The sequence below is a fragment of the Argentina silus genome (genome assembly GCF_951799395.1).
Source record: "Argentina silus genome assembly, chromosome: 6".
In the NCBI taxonomy this organism is placed as follows: domain Eukaryota; kingdom Metazoa; phylum Chordata; class Actinopteri; order Argentiniformes; family Argentinidae; genus Argentina; species Argentina silus.
In genome coordinates, this window is record NC_139660.1 from 17,332,583 (window position 1) to 17,350,935 (window position 18,353).

The 18,353-nt window shown below is 47.4% G+C and overlaps 2 protein-coding genes across 2 annotated transcripts in view; one reads left to right on the forward strand and one right to left on the reverse strand.

The window, feature by feature from the left end:
* Positions 1-1,335: 1,335 nt before the first annotated feature.
* Positions 1,336-5,788, forward strand: arpc5b (actin related protein 2/3 complex, subunit 5B). Its single transcript, XM_083671796.1, has 4 exons — positions 1,336-1,594; positions 2,734-2,806; positions 3,038-3,214; positions 3,303-5,788. The coding sequence occupies exons 1-4, from the start codon at positions 1,455-1,457 to the stop codon at positions 3,363-3,365; spliced, it is 453 nt and encodes a 150-aa protein (XP_083527922.1). The 5' UTR covers positions 1,336-1,454; the 3' UTR covers positions 3,366-5,788.
* A 168-nt stretch (positions 5,789-5,956) lies between these two features.
* hmcn1 (hemicentin 1) overlaps positions 5,957-18,353 on the reverse strand; it is a gene marked incomplete at its 5' end in the record, with an annotated part of 87,957 nt that continues 75,560 nt past the window's right edge. Inside the window, 28 exons of the mRNA XM_083672345.1 lie at positions 5,957-7,288; positions 7,423-7,549; positions 7,765-7,884; positions 8,184-8,546; positions 9,803-9,931; positions 10,070-10,195; positions 10,491-10,604; positions 10,718-10,852; positions 11,113-11,232; positions 11,398-11,460; positions 11,621-11,858; positions 12,033-12,154; positions 12,302-12,439; positions 12,605-12,751; positions 12,876-13,046; positions 13,136-13,306; positions 13,500-13,670; positions 13,765-13,935; positions 14,120-14,290; positions 14,490-14,660; positions 14,903-15,172; positions 15,435-15,516; positions 15,694-15,884; positions 16,139-16,273; positions 16,621-16,834; positions 17,112-17,302; positions 17,540-17,809; positions 18,125-18,259. Of these exons, the coding sequence (XP_083528471.1) occupies positions 6,922-7,288; positions 7,423-7,549; positions 7,765-7,884; positions 8,184-8,546; positions 9,803-9,931; positions 10,070-10,195; positions 10,491-10,604; positions 10,718-10,852; positions 11,113-11,232; positions 11,398-11,460; positions 11,621-11,858; positions 12,033-12,154; positions 12,302-12,439; positions 12,605-12,751; positions 12,876-13,046; positions 13,136-13,306; positions 13,500-13,670; positions 13,765-13,935; positions 14,120-14,290; positions 14,490-14,660; positions 14,903-15,172; positions 15,435-15,516; positions 15,694-15,884; positions 16,139-16,273; positions 16,621-16,834; positions 17,112-17,302; positions 17,540-17,809; positions 18,125-18,259 (4,823 nt within the window). The 3' untranslated portion in view covers positions 5,957-6,921. The remainder of the gene's footprint in view (positions 7,289-7,422; positions 7,550-7,764; positions 7,885-8,183; positions 8,547-9,802; positions 9,932-10,069; positions 10,196-10,490; positions 10,605-10,717; positions 10,853-11,112; positions 11,233-11,397; positions 11,461-11,620; positions 11,859-12,032; positions 12,155-12,301; positions 12,440-12,604; positions 12,752-12,875; positions 13,047-13,135; positions 13,307-13,499; positions 13,671-13,764; positions 13,936-14,119; positions 14,291-14,489; positions 14,661-14,902; positions 15,173-15,434; positions 15,517-15,693; positions 15,885-16,138; positions 16,274-16,620; positions 16,835-17,111; positions 17,303-17,539; positions 17,810-18,124; positions 18,260-18,353) is intronic.

Below are 18,353 nucleotides of genomic sequence, written 5' to 3' on the forward strand. Positions count from 1 at the left end.
GAGTCAAACACACACCGCAGACATGCTGTGGCGTTCCACAGTGCTATGGATGGGGAGACTCAGGAGGAACAAAGCACAGATGTGTGTGTGTGTGTGTGTGTGTGTGTGTGTGTGTGTGTGTGTGTGTGTGAGTGTGTGTGTGTGTGTGTGTGTGTGTGTGTGTGAGTGCCTGTGTGTGTGCATGAAAGAATGTCAAAGAAAGGTCACACATCAGAGGTCACCCCCGCATTTTACTCACACTTTCTCTGACACCACCAAGCTATTTTTGTGAAGTTGTTCACACACACTCTTTCACACACACTCTTGCAACATAGTGAGCAATTGTGTCTCACGCAGCTGACACAGACTGGAACCTGCTTGCCCCATGAGATATAGTATTGAGGTCCAGTATGTCTGGACCAAATGGGAAGTAGTGTATTTGTGTTAAGAGCTGTCTGTCTACACAGCCCATTTGAAATGTGAAAAGCCCTACTAATATAGGTGTATCCCCTCTCAGAAATAACACATTAAGGGAGTGAGTTGTTTAAAATAATATCTATTTTTTTAAGTTAGGGTTAGGGTTAGGTTTAGATATGTCTTTTGTGTTTTTCCAAAATGTTGCCATGTGGCTCAGGTTATGATTAAAAGCTGAACATTGTTGGAAAGTGGAAACTTTCACTTATTTCCTCCTGCATACAAGAAAGTGCATCATAGAGGAAACTCATTCTGTGATCCGTCATCAAGGACCACCATGGTCGTCTGGGAGTTTAGACCGTGACCAGCATACTTCCGCTGCAGCCTTTTAAATGTGGTGAGTCACAGTGCAGCAGCAGTATGTCATCTGTTTAGATTCCAGCTTCTGGAAATACACCCAGATTTATGTATGTGAAGGATTAAATCCTCAGAGTGAAAGGTCATATTTATAAGAATGAATGGCTGTCTGTCTGTCTGTATGTCTGTCTGTCTGTCTGTCTGTCTGTCTGTCTGTCTGTCTGTCTGTCTGTCAACACAGAAGTAAAAAATAAAATAACAACAATACGCAATAAGATAAGACATAGTACTTAGTCAATAACAATATTTAAAGTAGTAGCAGTAACTGGCAGTAAGGCTATACAATATGTACTATGACATGTGCCATGTTAGTATTTGGTGGTTATTTACAAGTAGAATATTTTAGCAGAAAATTTACAAGACGAATTTCAGTCTCTCTCTCTCTTTCTCTCTCCAACTATGAATCTATTTATTGTGCCTTGGCACCCCCTGCTGAAAAGCACAAAAAAGATTCGGGCTTCCGCCTTTCAATGCAGTATCACATTCTGACCAGCGGGGGAGCTGTTTGCGGAACTAAGTGGAACGCTGACGGTGAGAAGAGGAAGGAAGCTGTGACAGCCAGATAGCCTTTGAAAGAACTGAAAAGCCTGATTTATCACAATTTTAACATATTTTACTTTCGAAGAAGGGACAGAAACTGAGCAATGTCGAAGAATACAGTGTCAGATCGTTTCAGGAAAGTCGATGTGGACGAATACGACGAGAACAAATTTGTTGACGAGGAGGATGGAGGCGAAAACCAACTGGGTCCCGACGAAGCAGAGGTGGATTCACTGATCAGACAATATCCTTTCATGATGGCGAAGCAATGCATGCTTTAGTGTTTCTGCAATATAATTACCAAGTAGCTAGCTTGCCACCATATGACAGCCAACTTAGTGTTGTTGTTGCTGGGTCAGTTGGCCAGCTAGCTTGACATGCTAGTTAGCTAGCTAGCTACATTTTACATGTCTGAACTGGCTACTTGTTGGGGTGTGGTGTCTAGCTTCATGATTAGCTAGCTCACTCATTTGCTTGCTGGTATTTGGCTTAGTCCCGCTATAGCTACAGTTACGTTCACTTATGTTCACCAATTTGTGTAACTAGCAATCCTACCCTCTCCTTGCAAGTGTGAATGAATTGTGCATGTATTGCATAGCAATATAATTGTATAGATCTGTGCTGTGCAGTGTGGACCAGTACAGTGCAGTGGCCAAACTGATTGTTTTCCAACCCTGAATTTAGTTCATATGACTAATGTAAACAGAACAATCCTCTGCTGAGAGTACTTGGCCACAAGCATTATAACCAGGGTTGGAATCACCTGCATTTCAACCCAAGTCAGTTCAGGAAGTGCATGACAATTCAATTCAGAAAGGAATGAGCAATTCTTAATTGATTAGCCCATCGTGTGCAATTGAATTTAGATTGAAGACCACACATCTTTTGGTAGTTCTCTAACCCTGAAGCCAGACAGTGTCCTGACTTGTCTGGCAGCCACATTCCAGGGATTGCTTTATGACTCCCTAGAGAATATAACCACTCCTTCCTCTTCCTTTGATAGCTTGCTGAGTTGGTTGATCAACTAAGCTGGTCGTTCACTTTCCACTGTCCAATAGCTAATTGTAGCCAGGCACAGTAGCTGAGGCCTGCGAGTTAATGTTGAATGAGGAAGTGCATTTCAGAGCCTTATAAGTCCGTAGTAGGAGTATCTAGGTTTAGCACTTCCTGATGTGTGAGGTGGTGGGCGTTGCTGAAAGCATGTCTACTTCCTGTATACACTGACTCCTCAGAGCTGAGTTACCTGTGATAAACATAGGATTTTAATCTTGACACATTCTGGGTTATGGTGCGCTTGTGGTCTATTCAAAGACGCTAGGTTATTTTTGATTGAGTTGTATAACCGAGTTGGACAGATGTTGCCTTCTTAACCCTGCTATGCACAGGGAATCTGATGGAGGCCTTACAGGCAGTCCTGAAGAACCCACCAATCAACACAAAGAACCAGAACGTTAAGGTGAGTGGAGGCAACTGATTGGGGTAACTAAATGAACACTCACTTTGAGCAGGTATTTGCTTTTCTCTCTCCTATTTGTTACACACACATACATTCATTTAGTGAGACTGGGATACAGTAGATATTTTCCTTCAACTTGGTTTGAAAACATCTTCTGCTTGAAGTTTTCTTTCCATACCTTCTTGCGGTTGATTTGATTTTTTATTGATGTATCTATTGATTTCCTGGCAGGATCGTGCAGAAGGCCTGGTGCTGAAGGTGCTCAGCTCCTTCAAGAGCAGTGACATTGAGAAAGGGGTGCAATCTCTAGATAAGAATGGGGTGGACCTGCTCATGAAATACATCTACAAAGGCTTTGAGAAACCATCAGAGAACAGCAGTGCTGTACTGCTGCAGTGGCATGAGAAGGTACAGAACACGCACACGCACACACCCATCATATAACGACCACTATGTTGAACCAGTCATTTGAACCAGTCAATTGTCCCCGTTCCAGGCTCTCTCTGCAGGTGGAGTGGGCTGTATCGTCAGAGTACTAACAGCCAGGAAAACCGTCTAATAGAAGAACAGAGGAGCAATACGCTCCACATCCCTGAGAGAGATGGAGACCTCCTGCCTGCTACATATGAAATTAAAAGGATAGTGTTGCTCACACAGGGTGAAACAGAGGTACAATCTGTCTGTGAAACTTCCCTGTTCCTCCATCTCCCTTTACACACACACACACACACACACACACACACACACACACACACACACACAGGCTGATTCAACCTCTTGATGCATTCACAGAAATACATTTTTATATGCCTGTTAGGCACATTGACAGCCTTTTCTACTCTACTGTCCCCCCTCACAAAATCACAGACACACAGAGCTACTGTGCTTCATTTTAGATCCAGCTTTGTTTCTCTCAGGAAGATCTCTCTCTCAGATATAACTGTCTGCTTGTTTGTTTACTATCATTCTCTTTTTACTAAAGCTAGGTCTTTCTAAAAAAGCAGATCAGAGAGTTCCTGATGGAATAAAAGCCTAATTCCCAGAAAATCCCTCATTGCCCTTTTATGACCCATCGGCAGTCAGAGTCTCTTGAAAAGCACAGCCACAGATGGAGCGTGGCGGATTTGCGGGTGGGGGTCGCTTCTCGCCCGTGCGGGGTCCGTCCGTCCTGCCTGCCTGCCCTAGTTAAGGATTATAACCCACGATGCAGCACAGTCTCCCCCCACCACCACCACCACCACCACTCTCATTAATCCCATCCCACAATTCCACAGTATTCCCTGACTCACTCGCTCACTCACACCTACAGGGCATCATCTGTTTATGCTCTTATGCTGTTATGTAAGGGATACATTTGTAGTGCTTTAAGGAATTAGATATCTCCATGAGAAATATGTCACAAAGGACCCATTACATTTGTGTCTGTTATTTTACAGGGAAATTGCCTCAGATTATACTTTGCTTGTCTCCTCTCCCTTTTCTTGCTTTTCATTTTCTCACTCATTCCTTACCTCATCAGACTGTGTACCAATTTACCTTTTCGTATGTTCCTTTCTTTTTCTGTCATTCATTACTCCTTTCTGGTCTGAATTCTGACACCGTGGCCCCTGTTCACAAAAAAAATGTCTCCAGGGTTTCAGCGGATAGACAAAAGACATATTCTTCTTATGCCGCTTGAATACACTTATCGACTCATGTAATCAGCAAGTTTTATAACGTTAACAAAAAGGTTCAACTGTATGCGAAGTCTAACATGCTTTCTCACGGTACATGAATATTTGCCCTACCTAGGAACCAGGTGTATCCAATATTTGTATTTAACCTGTGAGATAATGTATGTTTAAACATTGTCATGCTTGTTTATTGTACTTACTTATTTTTTTTATCAGTGCTTTTGGGTCACTTCCTGTAAAATGGTCAGTGTTTCTCTACAACTGAAGCTGGGTTCTCAGTACGTATGGATATGATTAGGAGTTGAAGTTAACGCTCCTCATTAAGGCTAAGTATTTAAAATATGAACCACAGGGAATCGTTTTGGTTTGACATGCTTGCGTAGATTAGCTACTGTAGTAGTATAGTAATATTTTTCTCTCTTAAGGGAAATTGCACTACCAAACACTTTCCCTGGGATTTGTGTCATTCAGGGAGTGACCCATGACACGCTGTCTGTCTGTAAGCTTTGTCTGCCTTATCAGGTAGATTGCATTTGTTGCCAAAATTACTGTACTGATTGCTTTCCTGAAAATGTTGTCTCAGTTTTTAACTGAAACTACCACCTGTGTTCTTGCCCTGAGTAGCCCTCAACCTTTTGACATTTTTTTAAAACATAGGCTATCCAGACCAAAGTAGAATATGTCATAATAATTGACGCATTTTGCCCATTTCTACATTTCTCACATACTGTAGCCTAATTCAAATGTTGACACTGTTAATGACAAATCAGTTCTGGTCAAATGTGGCTTTTACTTTTTTGTGTTAATGATACACCTTAATAGTGTTAGACCAAGGTGGTGCAATTTGTGATGAGGGAAAAATCCATTACAAACAAAAATGTAGATTAATGGGTGAACAACCTTTTTTTTTTCTCTTTACTTCGAAATCAGTGTCTTCTGCTCATTCCTACCAAGCACTTACTGTTTGAGGATCATGCTCAATATTTCCTTTGTCTCTTGAGGGAAGTTCTGTCTATGTAATTAATCATGTATGTATCATCCAGGGAAACCACATTTTGATTTATGAATGATCACCATTTTAATAGAATACTCGTGGATTTTCATGTTCTAATAATCTCTTCATCAGTGGTGATGCATCCGGACATTATGAGGTGTTTCTCTAATGCAGTAATGTGTTATGCTCTTGTTACCAAGCGCAAAAATACAACAGAACATACCAAACTGGTGTACAGACTGCCTTACTCAATATTCCTTTTTTATGTTTGTGCTTTTGTGATGAAATAAAATAAAAAAAACGTATGACAACTGACTTGAAGTAGTTGTGAATGAGTGAGTTCTTTGCCAGTGAAATGTGAGATAGAAATGATTACAGTAGCAGAGTGAGTGAACAATGTTATCCTTCAGTATCCGCGGTGTAGACACTCTATTGACCTATGCAGTGACGCTGACATGTTCATTTTGATTGTATATTCGTCCATTTATTTTTTATAAAAATTGAATACAGTACAGTATAGCAATACATTACAAGAAAAAAACACTTATATACAAATCATAAAAATAGAATACATCTTGGTAACTGGCAATGGATGGAGTCATATGAACGTTTAATGATGGGCTTGCGTTGACGTAATGATGCAATGACCATAACTACAGTTCTTATCTAAGACACTGATGTGGAGAAGGAGTTGTGTTTACGCTGTGGATGTGAGGGGCTATTACCTGAGGTGGACGAGTGTTTGACAGTCAAACTTATCTCGCCAAGTCTCTACAAGCACCATTTCAGACCAATCAAATGAACAGCTCCTTCGTCTGATGTCACAACGTTGCTCGAGCAACCAACCAGACTAAAGCTGAGCAAAGGAGGAAACCGCCCCTTTTTCTTATTCAAGCACTTCCCAATAAGTTAATAGGTAGATGTAAATATAGGCTAGCTAGTGTTTCTTTTCTTTTCATGAGCCTGAGGAGGGAGGGATGGAGGGAGGGAGGGAGCGAGCCTACATCCTGGGCCTACCGTGGACTCATGGTCCTGGAGAAGCAGTCTGGGTCATCCCTAAACATCACTACACTTTGTGGGCCATAGGGGGGACGAGACAAGAACCACACCAAACCCTGTAGCTTTGGAGAGAACAGGATTTTAGGGGATGTGCCCAATAAATAGGCTTTTTTTTACCAACCAAAGGGAACCTTTCAGTCTTGCGAAAACTGTTTGGTATGCACCAGGGGCAAGTGTTGAGTCTTTGCTGAATCTGCCTCCTCCGGGGTTTGCAGTGCTGTTCTCCCACCCGTGACCTCTCTCACGTACAAACAAGTCTTTCTTTTCAGTTCTCATTTACTTATGCGGCAGCTTTCCAACCACATACACACACACACACTCACACACTCTCTCAGTGGTGCTGCATACAGAGGCCGCGACCTTTCGCCGCCCCCTGGTTTAAAGTGCTCTCAGTAGGGGTAGGCGGAGACGGCGATGTAGACGATGAAGGTGGTCTGGTACTCGATGCCTCCGTCAGCGCTGTAGGACAGGGAGCGGACCTTCATGCGGTAGGTGTGGGGCTCCCGGAGGGCCCGCGTGGTGAACAGCACCCCCTTCAGGTTCTCGTCTCGCAAGGCGAATGGTAACGTCACGTCCTCGTCCACCACTAGGAAGGAGGTACGCGGGTGAACGACCCCGTCCTGCGTGTAGGCCACCAGCCGGATCAGGTCCTGATTGGCTGAAATGCCGAAGGGGAGGGACAGTAGCTTGTACTCCAGTGCGTAAGGGCTCAGGGCACACTCCAGGTCGTTGGGAGGACAGTTCTTCAGACAGAACCTACAGACACAACATGACACACACTTAGAATCAATCCAAAGACACACTTGGACTCAGTGGTCTGTGTGTGTGTGTGTGTGTGTGTGTGTGTGTGTGTGTGTGTGTGTGTGTGTGTGTATGAGCTGGTTCTTTACCCTGTCGCTGGTTCTCTCTGATAATTGGGAGGGCAGGGTGTGTCGATGCACTGGTAACTTCCTCTCATATTAAAGCACATCTTGTTTGTCCCACATTGGATATTCTGTTCCAGACACTCATCTACATCTGCAGTCACAATAAAGGAGTTGTATTACTGTATTAAGCTTTACTGTCTTTGACTGATGATGAATGAAGCAACAACAAAAACGAACAAACTTAGAAAGGCACGATAGAATGAATGACTAATGAATGAATGACGAATGAATGAATGACTAATGAATGAATGACTAATGAATGAATGGACAAATAGACGAAGAGCCTGTTTGGACGGAGGTGCTCACCTTGACAAGTCTTGCCGTTAGTCATGAGGCGGTAGCCGGCAGGACACAGACACCTGTGACTCCCAGGAGTGTTCATACACTCATGCTGACAGGTGTCCCTCACTTCACACTCGTTGATGTCTGTTCACACACACACACACACACACACACACACACACACACACACACACACACACACACACACACACACACACACACACACACACACATACACACACACATACACACACATGCATGCACACACACACATGCACACACACATACACAGGTAGAGACATTAAAATCAGTGCACGGTACATGGAGTACAGTGGAGCACCCAAACCTACATGAAACCCCAGCATAGCCATGCAAGCAGAGAGACCACACCACACCTCCAAACTCCTCCCCCTTGCCTCAGGCCCTGCCTCCTCCATAATTACCTAGGCAACGGCCACTCCTGGCCTCGTACCCCTGTGGACAGGTGAGGGGGTGTGGCCGTGGAGCCCTGGCCTCTCTGCGGCTACGCTCCCTATATCGCCCCCCTGTGGCAGCAAAGGAGTGGTAGCTCTGAGAGGCCAGTAAGCTGTGGTACTGGCGCTGGTAGGAGTTCCGCTCAGGGGAGGACTGGGAGGAGCGGTAGCCGTATGAGAAGCTCTCGTAGCTGGGCAGCCTCTCCAGCCCCGCGCAGGACTTCCCATCCCCTAGCAGGTGGCGCCCTGGTGGGCAGACGCACTTGAAGCTGCCAGGGGTGTTGAGGCACTGGTGGGCGCAGGGCAGGGGCACCCGCTCACACTCATTAATGTCTGCCCTCATCACAAGGACCAGTACCAGGCAGAGAAGAGGAGGGAGGGAAGGAATGGAGGTAGGAGATGGGCAGGGAGGGATAGAAGAGCAAAACAATAGTGGAGGAGGAGGCAGAAACAAAAGACCAAGTGGAGAATAGAGGTGTAGGGAAAGAGGAGAATACAAATGGAGGAGGAAGGTGGGGACGAGGGAGGAAAACAAAGAAGGGGATATGTCAATCACCCCAGTGTATGACAATACATATCATGTCCCTAAGGCAGAAATGTATTGAAGCTAGAAATTCTACTCAGTAAAGGTGGCTAACTCTCTATTTTAATGAGAGAATGAGTAGTCCTAGGGTACCTCTCATTTCAAACACTATTGCTGGAATTGACTTGCAGATCAGATCTACTGATTTGCAGATCAAATATCAACATCTATTATATCCTTTATCCAAATTAAATGAGAATGAGGCTGGTACCTGATTAGGTAATACACTTCAAAACAGAAGCCATAATTTATTAAATACTAAGGCACTAATTTTGTTGAAAAAAGTTTAAAAGCCTTTATCGTGGGGCTTACCACCACACGTTTTGGCATCTGCCTTTGTCAGAGTAATACGTAAGTAAATATAATTCATCCAGTTTGATAGTGCAACAATATTCAAATTGTAAAATTGTACAGACATCAACATCCAATGTTAATGATGTCACAGGGGGAGGATGAATGTATGCCATTACAAAGCATAGCGACTCCAGGTACAGTAAGAGCCAGAGGGAAAGGTCAAAGGTTGAAAATCAAAGGTCAAAGAGTGGCAGAGCCAAGAGGAAGAGGTGCTGGTCTTGTGATGACAGACAGGTTAATCCCAGGTCCATTTCCTGTTTCCTGTGTCTCCTCCCCCCTTACCTTGCTGCCTCCTTACCCTCTCTCATTTTAACCTGTATCTGACTACACATCAACTCGGCGCGGGAAAAGTACAGTACAGTCCTACAGTTCTCTCTGCGATGGTTGTGCGAGTTAGTCAGCGATTTCCAAAGCAGTACTTTAGTATTAGAAGCAAGCAGGGGGAATGATGTAATACCACAGCTGTGTGGATTGGCAGGAGTATGACATGAGCTTTGAATAGACACAGGTGAGAAAGAGAGAGAGAGAGAGAGGACAGAAAAAGACATAGATATGCTGGCAGAAGCAGGGCGGCTGAGGGCAGTGCAACAGGGAGCCGGTGATGAGGTTTGGGTTGGATGGATGGAGGGGGGGTTGGAGCGGAGGTACGTACCCACACAGGGGCGTCCCACCCCCTGAGAGCGGTACCCCCTGGGGCAGGTGCAGTGGTAGCTCCCTCGGGTGTTCTCACAGATCTGGTTGTATCTGCACTGGTGGGTCCCATCTCTGCACTCATCAATATCTACAGTAGAAGAGAAGATGGATTAAAGAAACATGCGTTATTTCACATTCAAACTATTTTAAAAGTACCATTTGTGACCAAAAATCTCCCTCCCTTCCACCATCCCTCTCAAGGCCTCTGTGGTGGTAGCACACTTACCCACACAGGTCCCATTGCCAGCCTTGGTCATGCCCGTGGGGCACAGGTCAATGCAGGTGTAGCTGCCTCGCGAGTTCTTACACTGCTGGTCCGTGCGACACACCCTCTGTCTGCACTCGTTTATGTCTGAGGGGGTGGAGAGAGGGAGGGAGGGTGGAGAGAGACAGAGAAAGAGAGAGAGAAGAGAGAGAGAGAAGGAATACAGAGGGAGGGAAGAGAGAGAGAGAGAGAGAGAGAGAGAGAGAGAGAGAAGAGAGAGAGAGATGAAAGAGTGAGATAGAGAGAGGGTGAAGAGAGACAAAGAGAGGGAGGACCAGGTTAAATAAACAACAGTATGTGTTAAAAAAGGGAGGGAACCCCAGCATTTGAACATGACAGAACATAACCATTGTTTTTCCAAGGCGGGGGTAGAGTATCTCACCTATACAGCGACGGTTCCTGAGTTGGTATCCAGGCTCACAGGCACAGCGGTAGCTACCAATAGTATTCAGACAGTGCTGGTTACATGGGTTGGACTCCTGGCATTCATTCACATCTGAATGACACACAAACAAATAAACAAATGTGAACACCTGGGTACATCATGCTAAATACTTCACACTGTATTCGCTGTCAATCTTAGATGCGCATTATAGAGTGGACTGTAACCTTGGCAACTCAGCCCATCTGCCGTCCGCCTGAAGCCCCGCCCACATCGCATCACGCAGCGGTAAGAACCAATGGTGTTCTCACAGTCCTCTCCGTCGTGGCACATGTGCCCGCTTAGAGAGCACTCGTCAATGTCTGAGGACAGGGACAGGAGAGGCATTACCCAATGACTTACTTCTACGGTTCTGCAGTACATGGACAGTATACGGATGGTATATGGACACTATATGCACACAGTTATATATTATTGTGTAGAGACCCAGGCATTTATTTTCAGAACCAGGGGTGTGTGTTGTGGCCCAGGTTAGGTGTGTGTTCAGACCCAGGAGGGTATGTGGCACAGGTTGTGTGTGTGTGTGTGTGTGTGTGTGTGTGTGTGTGTGTGTGGTGCGTACCCTGACAGGTCCTTCCATCAGCTGAGATGGTGAGTCCTCTGGGACAGGAGCAGTAGTATGAGCCTATGGCGTTATGACAGGCGTGGGAGCAGGGGTTCCCCACCACACACTCATTCTCATCTTCGTTAGAGACAACAACAAGGTTACACTCAGCATGGGCACAGACGTGTATACGATACAGCGGCATTTTACCCATGATATAAAACATTCTCTGTACATTCTAACCATATCTGTTTTGAACTTGTGACGAACTTATTTGCGATAAACTTGAGTGTGATGCTTTACCTCCACAATAGGGTCCTGCAGGGTCCAATCGGAAGCCTTGGGGACACTGGTTACTGCGATCTCCTGAAGGAGCACAGGTTATTAGAGAGAGAGAGACAGAGAGAGAGAAAGAGAAAGAGAATAAGTAAATTAGAGTGATATAGAGTTCACGAGAGTGAGAAACTCATAGAAACACATACTGTCATAAGAGAGCTGTCTAAAAAGGAGATGCTGAGACTCTCACCCTTGGCGATAGTGGTGTGGATCTTGAACTCCAGCACCTCCTCTAGGGGGAGGTAGTGAGCGCTGATGGCCGAGGCGTGGAGCGTCTCCACCAGGTAGGGCATCTTGCCCTTGGAGGGGTCATAGGTGATGGTGTGGTTCCAGGAGTAGGGAACGCTCTCCCTGTCTATACTGAACATACGGGTGGACATTGCATACAGCTGCCCCGGACCTGTCTGGATGTAGTCCTCTGTGTAGTCCTGTGTGGACGAAACATATCAACACACATTGACAGTTTTATACTTCAAAACCACCTTTCAATTGGTCAACTTCAAGTGTTTTCAACTGTTCCTATGGTGAATGTGGCATAGATAGCTGGTCATTATGTATCTAGTATGTACAAGACTGTCTGATGTCCAGTATGGCTGCTGTACCTTGACGCTGATGTCAGCGTGGGACGGCAGCTGCAGGACGTGTCCGTTCACCACGATGTCCAATAGCAGCGCTCCGTCCGAGTCCAGCCCCCGTGCAACATGGGTCATCCTCAGGATCTCACCTAGGGGAGTCACATGACCCAACAGCCTTTATAAGGCTTTATTCTGACTTAAGTCATTGGTAATAAACTCACACACACACACACACACACACACACACACACACACACACACACACACACACACACACACACACACACCCATCTCACCTGTGGCGAACTCCACCTGTGTCTCTCGTCTGAAGACCCCTGCGGTCAGCGTGTAGCCGTTGACGGCCTCTCCCACTTCCTGTGCAGTGGTCCAATAGATGGGGTTCAGGATGGAGATGAGCTTCCTCATAGCAGGACCTGGGGTCAAGAGGTCAGGGGTCAGGGGGCGGGGGTTGGGAAGAGGGGGGATACACATTCACAGGCACTATCACTCCCGCTTTAAGCCAAAAAGTGATGGATTGTGTAGGGGATGACATGTCTACTCCACAGACATGCTCAGATGAACGTGTGGTTGTGACTGACCTAAAGTCCTCGGCACGTTGGAGATGGTGGCCTGTATGACCCTGCCTCCCGATTGGCTGTCTGAGATGGTGGCGTTGAGGATGGCGATTCCAAACTCGATGTCGTTAATGTTCCCAATGATACTGCCCCTCGCCTTCTGGGGTCCACCTGGGAGAGAGGGAGAGCGCACAGCTGAAGTACACACCTACACACGCACATGCATGCACACACATACACACACACACACACACACACACACACACACACACACACACACACACACACACGTTACCTGGACACGCCTGGAAATTACACCTGGACAGCTGGGTGGTGTCTCCTGGACAGGGGCGGCCCTTGTTGCTAGGCAACGGGTTATTACAGAGTTTGACTCGTGTTCTCTCTCCGCCCCCACAAGAGGCTGAGCATTCTCCCCAAGGCTGCCACGCCCCCCAGTTACCATCCACTGCAACAAATACACACACACACACAGGGGTATTGAATACAAAGAGGAGAAGACACACCACACACACACACACACACACACACACTCACCAGGGCAGTTGGCTGTGCTGCACCTCTGGATCTGTGTGTCTGTCCCTGCACATGCTCTTCCTCCATTGGCTGGTCTGGGGTTGTCACATGTTCTATAGCGCCGCATCTGTCCTCCATTACACGTCCTGCTGCAGCTGCCCCAACTGCTCCACGGACCCCAGTTACCATTGACTAGAGAGAGAGGGGGAGAGAGAGAGAGAGAGAGAGAGAGGAGGAGGGGTGCAGAGAGAGAGGAGGAGGGGTGCAGAGAGAAAGATTCAGATTCATCTGGCAAACGACAATCAATTCAGCACCCACAAAATGTATTTGACATACAGTACAGAATGAGTCCTAAAGGTGAGAGGTAAGGTGAGAGGTCACTCACTGGGGCAGGGGTCACTGTTGCAGAAGTCTATGTGCACGTCGTTGCCCTCACACTGCCTGCCCCCATGCTGAGGGGCGGGGCTGGCGCAGAGGCGTGTCCTCTGTCTCGTCCCTCCCCCACAGGACACGCTGCAGGCCCCCCAGCTCACCCAAGACGACCACTTCCCATCCACTGTAAGAAGGGTCAGAGTCAGACAACTACAGTACGTTTCAGGGTTAGGGTCAGTTAACATTTCAGTGAACTGACTGAGGGTATTATTACTCACCAGGACAGTGTCTTTCCTTGCAGACCTGTGTCTGTGTGTCCTTGCCCGCACACTGCAGCCCGTCAAACGATGCAGGGGGGTTGTTACACAGTCGCAACCTCGACTGCACCCCCTTACCACATGTCTCGCTGCATGGGCTCCATGGCAACCATGACCCCCAGTTACCCGCCACTGCAAGACAGTAGCAACATCAAACTCATGACATACATGTAATATACGACAATACGTTGAGTTAATGTTCATTAAACGTACACATTCAAGTGTTTTCCCAATGATGCTGCTCTCGGCATTTGTCCAATGAATGGAGAGCAGTGAATGTTAGTTGAATTGAAGTAGGCTGATGATGACCACTCACCAGGGCAGGGCCTGACACTACACATGATGGCCTCCACGGCCTTGCCCTCGCACGGTCTGCCCCCATGCTGCGAGGAGGGGTTACTGCAGGTGCGCACCCGTGTCCTGTTCCCCTGGCCACAGGTCCGAGAACACTCCTCCCAGGAAGACCACTCGGACCAGTTACCATCCACTGCACAGACACAGGGATACATATGGGTATGCCTTCATGTCTGTGTAGTAACACACAGATGCATAACAAAACACACACACACACACATGCACACACACACACACACACACACGCGCACACACACACTCTATTCTAAAGACGAGACAGACAGACACACATCCACAATCTCCTGGTTGTGTCAGTGAAGCCCTGGACTGACCTGGACAGGGCTTTCCCAGGCAGCTGCGTGTCTCTGTGTCTGGGCCGGCACAGTGCTGCCCCCCGTTGGCAGGGAGGGGGTTGTTACACTGCCTCAGCCTCCTCTGGGCCCCAACCCCACAGGACACACTGCAGGGCCCCCACTCCATCCACTCTGAGTAGCCCCCATGTACTAAGGACACACACACACACACACACACACACACACACACACACACACACACACACACACACACACACACACACACACCGAAACAGGAACATCACAATGTCAATACATCATTACATTCATCTGGTCTAACATGAATAAGAGCTAAAGTTAAAAGCATGTTATTTCACTGCATATTTCACTAACATAACCAGACAGTAAAAAAAGGTTGTTCTAAACAAGAGTTAGGGTTCTAGCTGACTCACCACGCACTGTGAGAGACACTCTGACCAGTACGGAGCCCATGAGGTTCCTGGCCACACACTCGTACTCGGCTGTGTCCTCTTTCTGGGCGCTGGTCAGTCGGAGGGAGCCGTTGGACAGGGTGGCCAGGCGCTCGTTGCCCAGTAGGGGGCGCCCCTGGCGGGACCACTCTGTGACGGGGGTGGGCTCCCCCTCTGCCTGGCAATTCAGGACCACCGTGGTACCAGCGTCTACTACTGTGTCTACCGGCTCTACCACAATGGTGGGGGCCCCTGGTACAAGAGAAGAGGGGGCAATAAAGATATGTAAAACATTGATAACAATAAACATAATTCAGGGAACATTATGTATACTAAAAATATACACATTCACTGTACTGTAAGTTGCTTTGGATAAAAGCGTCTTCTCAATGGCATATATTATATCACAGTATATGATGTAGCCTGTTGCTGTAGATCTGTATTTCTAAGGTAGACAGACACCCCTCAGAACATAACTATCTTCTAAGGTCAGCGGGCAGGGACACACACTTACTCTGCAGGGTGAGAGTGACACTCCTCTCCACCACGCCTGCATCATTAGTGGCCACACACATGTAGCTCCCTGCATCTTCATTCTGAGAAACAACAACAACAACACCAACACCAACAACAACAACAACAGATAAACTTTCCGCTGGGACCATATATACTGAAAATCAATGCACTCACTGAACTGTAAGTCACTATGGATAAACAAGTGTGCTGTCATATATTATTCTGTCCAGTATATGAAGTCTCTGGTGGGGTCGTACCACGGTGCCGTAGATGGCCAGAGAGCCATTGTCCAGCTGGCGGATGCGGTTGCTGATCTGGACGATGACGCCCTTCTTGCTCCACTGGATGGTGGGCAGGGGGTCTCCCCGCACCTCACAGTTCAGGATGGCGTTTCCCCCCAGGGGCTCGATACGATTAGAGTGGAAGTCCCCGTCGATGATGGGGGGCTCTGGAAGGTCAAGGGAAAGCGGTAAGCTAAGCCATGTTCAATGAGGACAAGATGGGGTCCAACATAATGCATTTATATGTCTATGAGGACCCTAATATCACTAGTAAGTCATAATAATAGTAACAGTAATATATATATATATATTACTGTATTTCTTGTTTTTATGTGTGTAGGCGCACACAATATTGAGCTGTTGAGTGCCAGTATTACTGTTACAGAGGACTATATTTGGTAAGGAAGTGATAGGGTCATACCCTTGACGTAAACGAATGCCAGGGATTTGATGGTGCCCACGCTGTTCTCTGCCACACAGGAGTAGGTGCCTGAGTCGTCTTTACTCACACGCTCGATGACCAGCTCACTGTGCCCGTTCACATGGTCGTAGTGAGCTGGAGGAAGGGAGGAACGGAAGAGAAGGATCCGTGAGGAAGGAACAAAAAGGGAATATCACGTCTTCCTGAAACCTTCAGGAAAAAATCCCTTGTCTGTCTCCTCAACATTAACAACACCCCCCTCCCCTCCATTGACTGTCTTTCTTTTCCTTTTATGTGTTCCTCAAACACTATTCCATTTAGTTTACAGCTGCTTTCTTTTTAACACGGTGTAACTGTGTGTACTGAGGCGCTGGTGGAAATGCACTGACTTGACTTGACTGACTTGACTTGAGTTAGTTGGCAGATAGGTGAGGTGAGATTGTGTGAGGGCAGTGTGTGGCTTATATGGGTGCCTGCTGTACCTGGGATGATGTTATTGTTGAAGGCCCAGGTGATCTTAGGAGGAGGGATGCCAGTGGCCCCACAGGCCAGCAGGAGGCGCTCTCCCTTGTTGAGGGCCACGTCTCCCAGGAGCTCAGTGAAGGCAGGGTGGGTGTGGACAGACAGCATCACCGTCTGACTCTCCTGACCCACTGCGTTAGTGGCCACACAGGTGTAAATACCAGAGTCATCAGGCTGAGAGAGAGAGAGAGGGAGAGAGAGAGAGAGAGAGAGAGAGAGAGAGAGAGAGAGAGAGAGAGAGGGAGAGAGAGAATTCCATGAATCTGCTTTTGAGATATTAGAAAAACCTGCAGATCAAAGCAGACGAGACCAATATCCACACTCCATACAGGATACTGTATGTATCATACCTTACTAAACCCCCCTAGGTACTAAACCCCCCTAGGTACTAAACCCCCCTAGGTACTAAACCCCCTAAGCCCCAACAGTATGAGGCAGTATCATGGCTTACCTTGGCGAGATCGATGACCAGCTCTCCTGAGGGCAGGATGGTGTACTCTCCTGCACTGTCACTCAGGAGGGTGCCCTCCTTCTCCCAGAACAGGCTGGGCTGGGGAACCCCCTCTGCCACACACACCAGCTGGGCCTGGCTGTTCTCCTCCACCACCACCTCCGAGTCCCCACCACGGATAGAGGGAGGGACTGGGGAGGGGACAGACGGAGGGAGAGAGAGGGGGAGGGAGAGAGGGAGGTCATATCAATAAATACACAAGAGAGAAGGTTTACTACTGAATACAGGATCATGAATATCAGTTTATCACAGCAGAAATCTGCAGTAAGTGTAAAGACAGACAATAGGAATTGTTCTCCACAAAAACAGTGAGTTCCTGTTCTGTTAGTTTCAGCCATTCCGTTGCGTATCCCTCCACAGGGACTCACTCTGCACAGTGAGGCTCATCTCCAGGCTGCTGGTGCCAGCTGCGTTAGCCGCAGTACACGTGTACCGACCCGTATCACTGGGCTGGGCAAAGGCGACCTGTAGGGATCCCGAGCTCAGGACCCGCTGGCGCACGGACTCGCTCAGGGGCTGCCCGTCTTTATGCCAGGCTACAGAGGGCAAGGGGGAGCCCTCAGCCTGGCAGTGCAGGGTCACGGAGGAGTCCAGGGTCACCAGGTAACTCTGTGTCTGGGAGCTGATCACTGGAGGGACTACAGGAGAGAACATACGGAGGGAAATCAATACATAATCATCAATCAGGGGAGGTAGAATTGTAATTGTTGCATGGAATGGAATTAGGAATGGTATCAAAACACTGTCTCCACCATCCTCCCCTGGAATCAATACAAAGGAAATGGACAGCACTCTAGAGAACACACTTTAAATCAGGGTGGGCCTACAGTATGTGGGGGTTATAGCACTGTAGTTGGAAAGGGAATAAGAAAGAGTTTGAGAAAGAGAGAATGAGAAAGGTTGAGGGACATCATTGAGAGGATCACAGACGCTGGTAGTACAGTAATGCCCACCTTGCACCCTGAGTTTGGTCTTGCCGAGTGCGGTGCCGGCTGGGTTCTGCGCGACACACATGTATGTCCCTGAGTCAGACACCGCAGCCCTGGAGATCTGCAGCCCGCCGTTAGGCAGCACCGTGAAACCACCTCCTACAGCGAGGCACGAGACATGGAGAGAGTTGGTGTTTTGCGGTGAGGTGGAACATATACAGTATGTTTACTCACACTGTTATATACAGAGAAC

Excerpts from the sequence above, each read along its gene's own strand:
- arpc5b (XM_083671796.1), top strand. The coding sequence starts at position 1,455 with ATGTCGAAGAATACAGTGTCAGATCGTTTCAGGAAAGTCGATGTGGAC. Across the intron at positions 1,595-2,733 it reads GTGGATTCACTGATCAGACA|AGGGAATCTGATGGAGGCCT; the intron begins ATATCCTTTCAT and ends CCTGCTATGCAC. Across the intron at positions 3,215-3,302 it reads TGCTGCAGTGGCATGAGAAG|GCTCTCTCTGCAGGTGGAGT; the intron begins GTACAGAACACG and ends TCCCCGTTCCAG.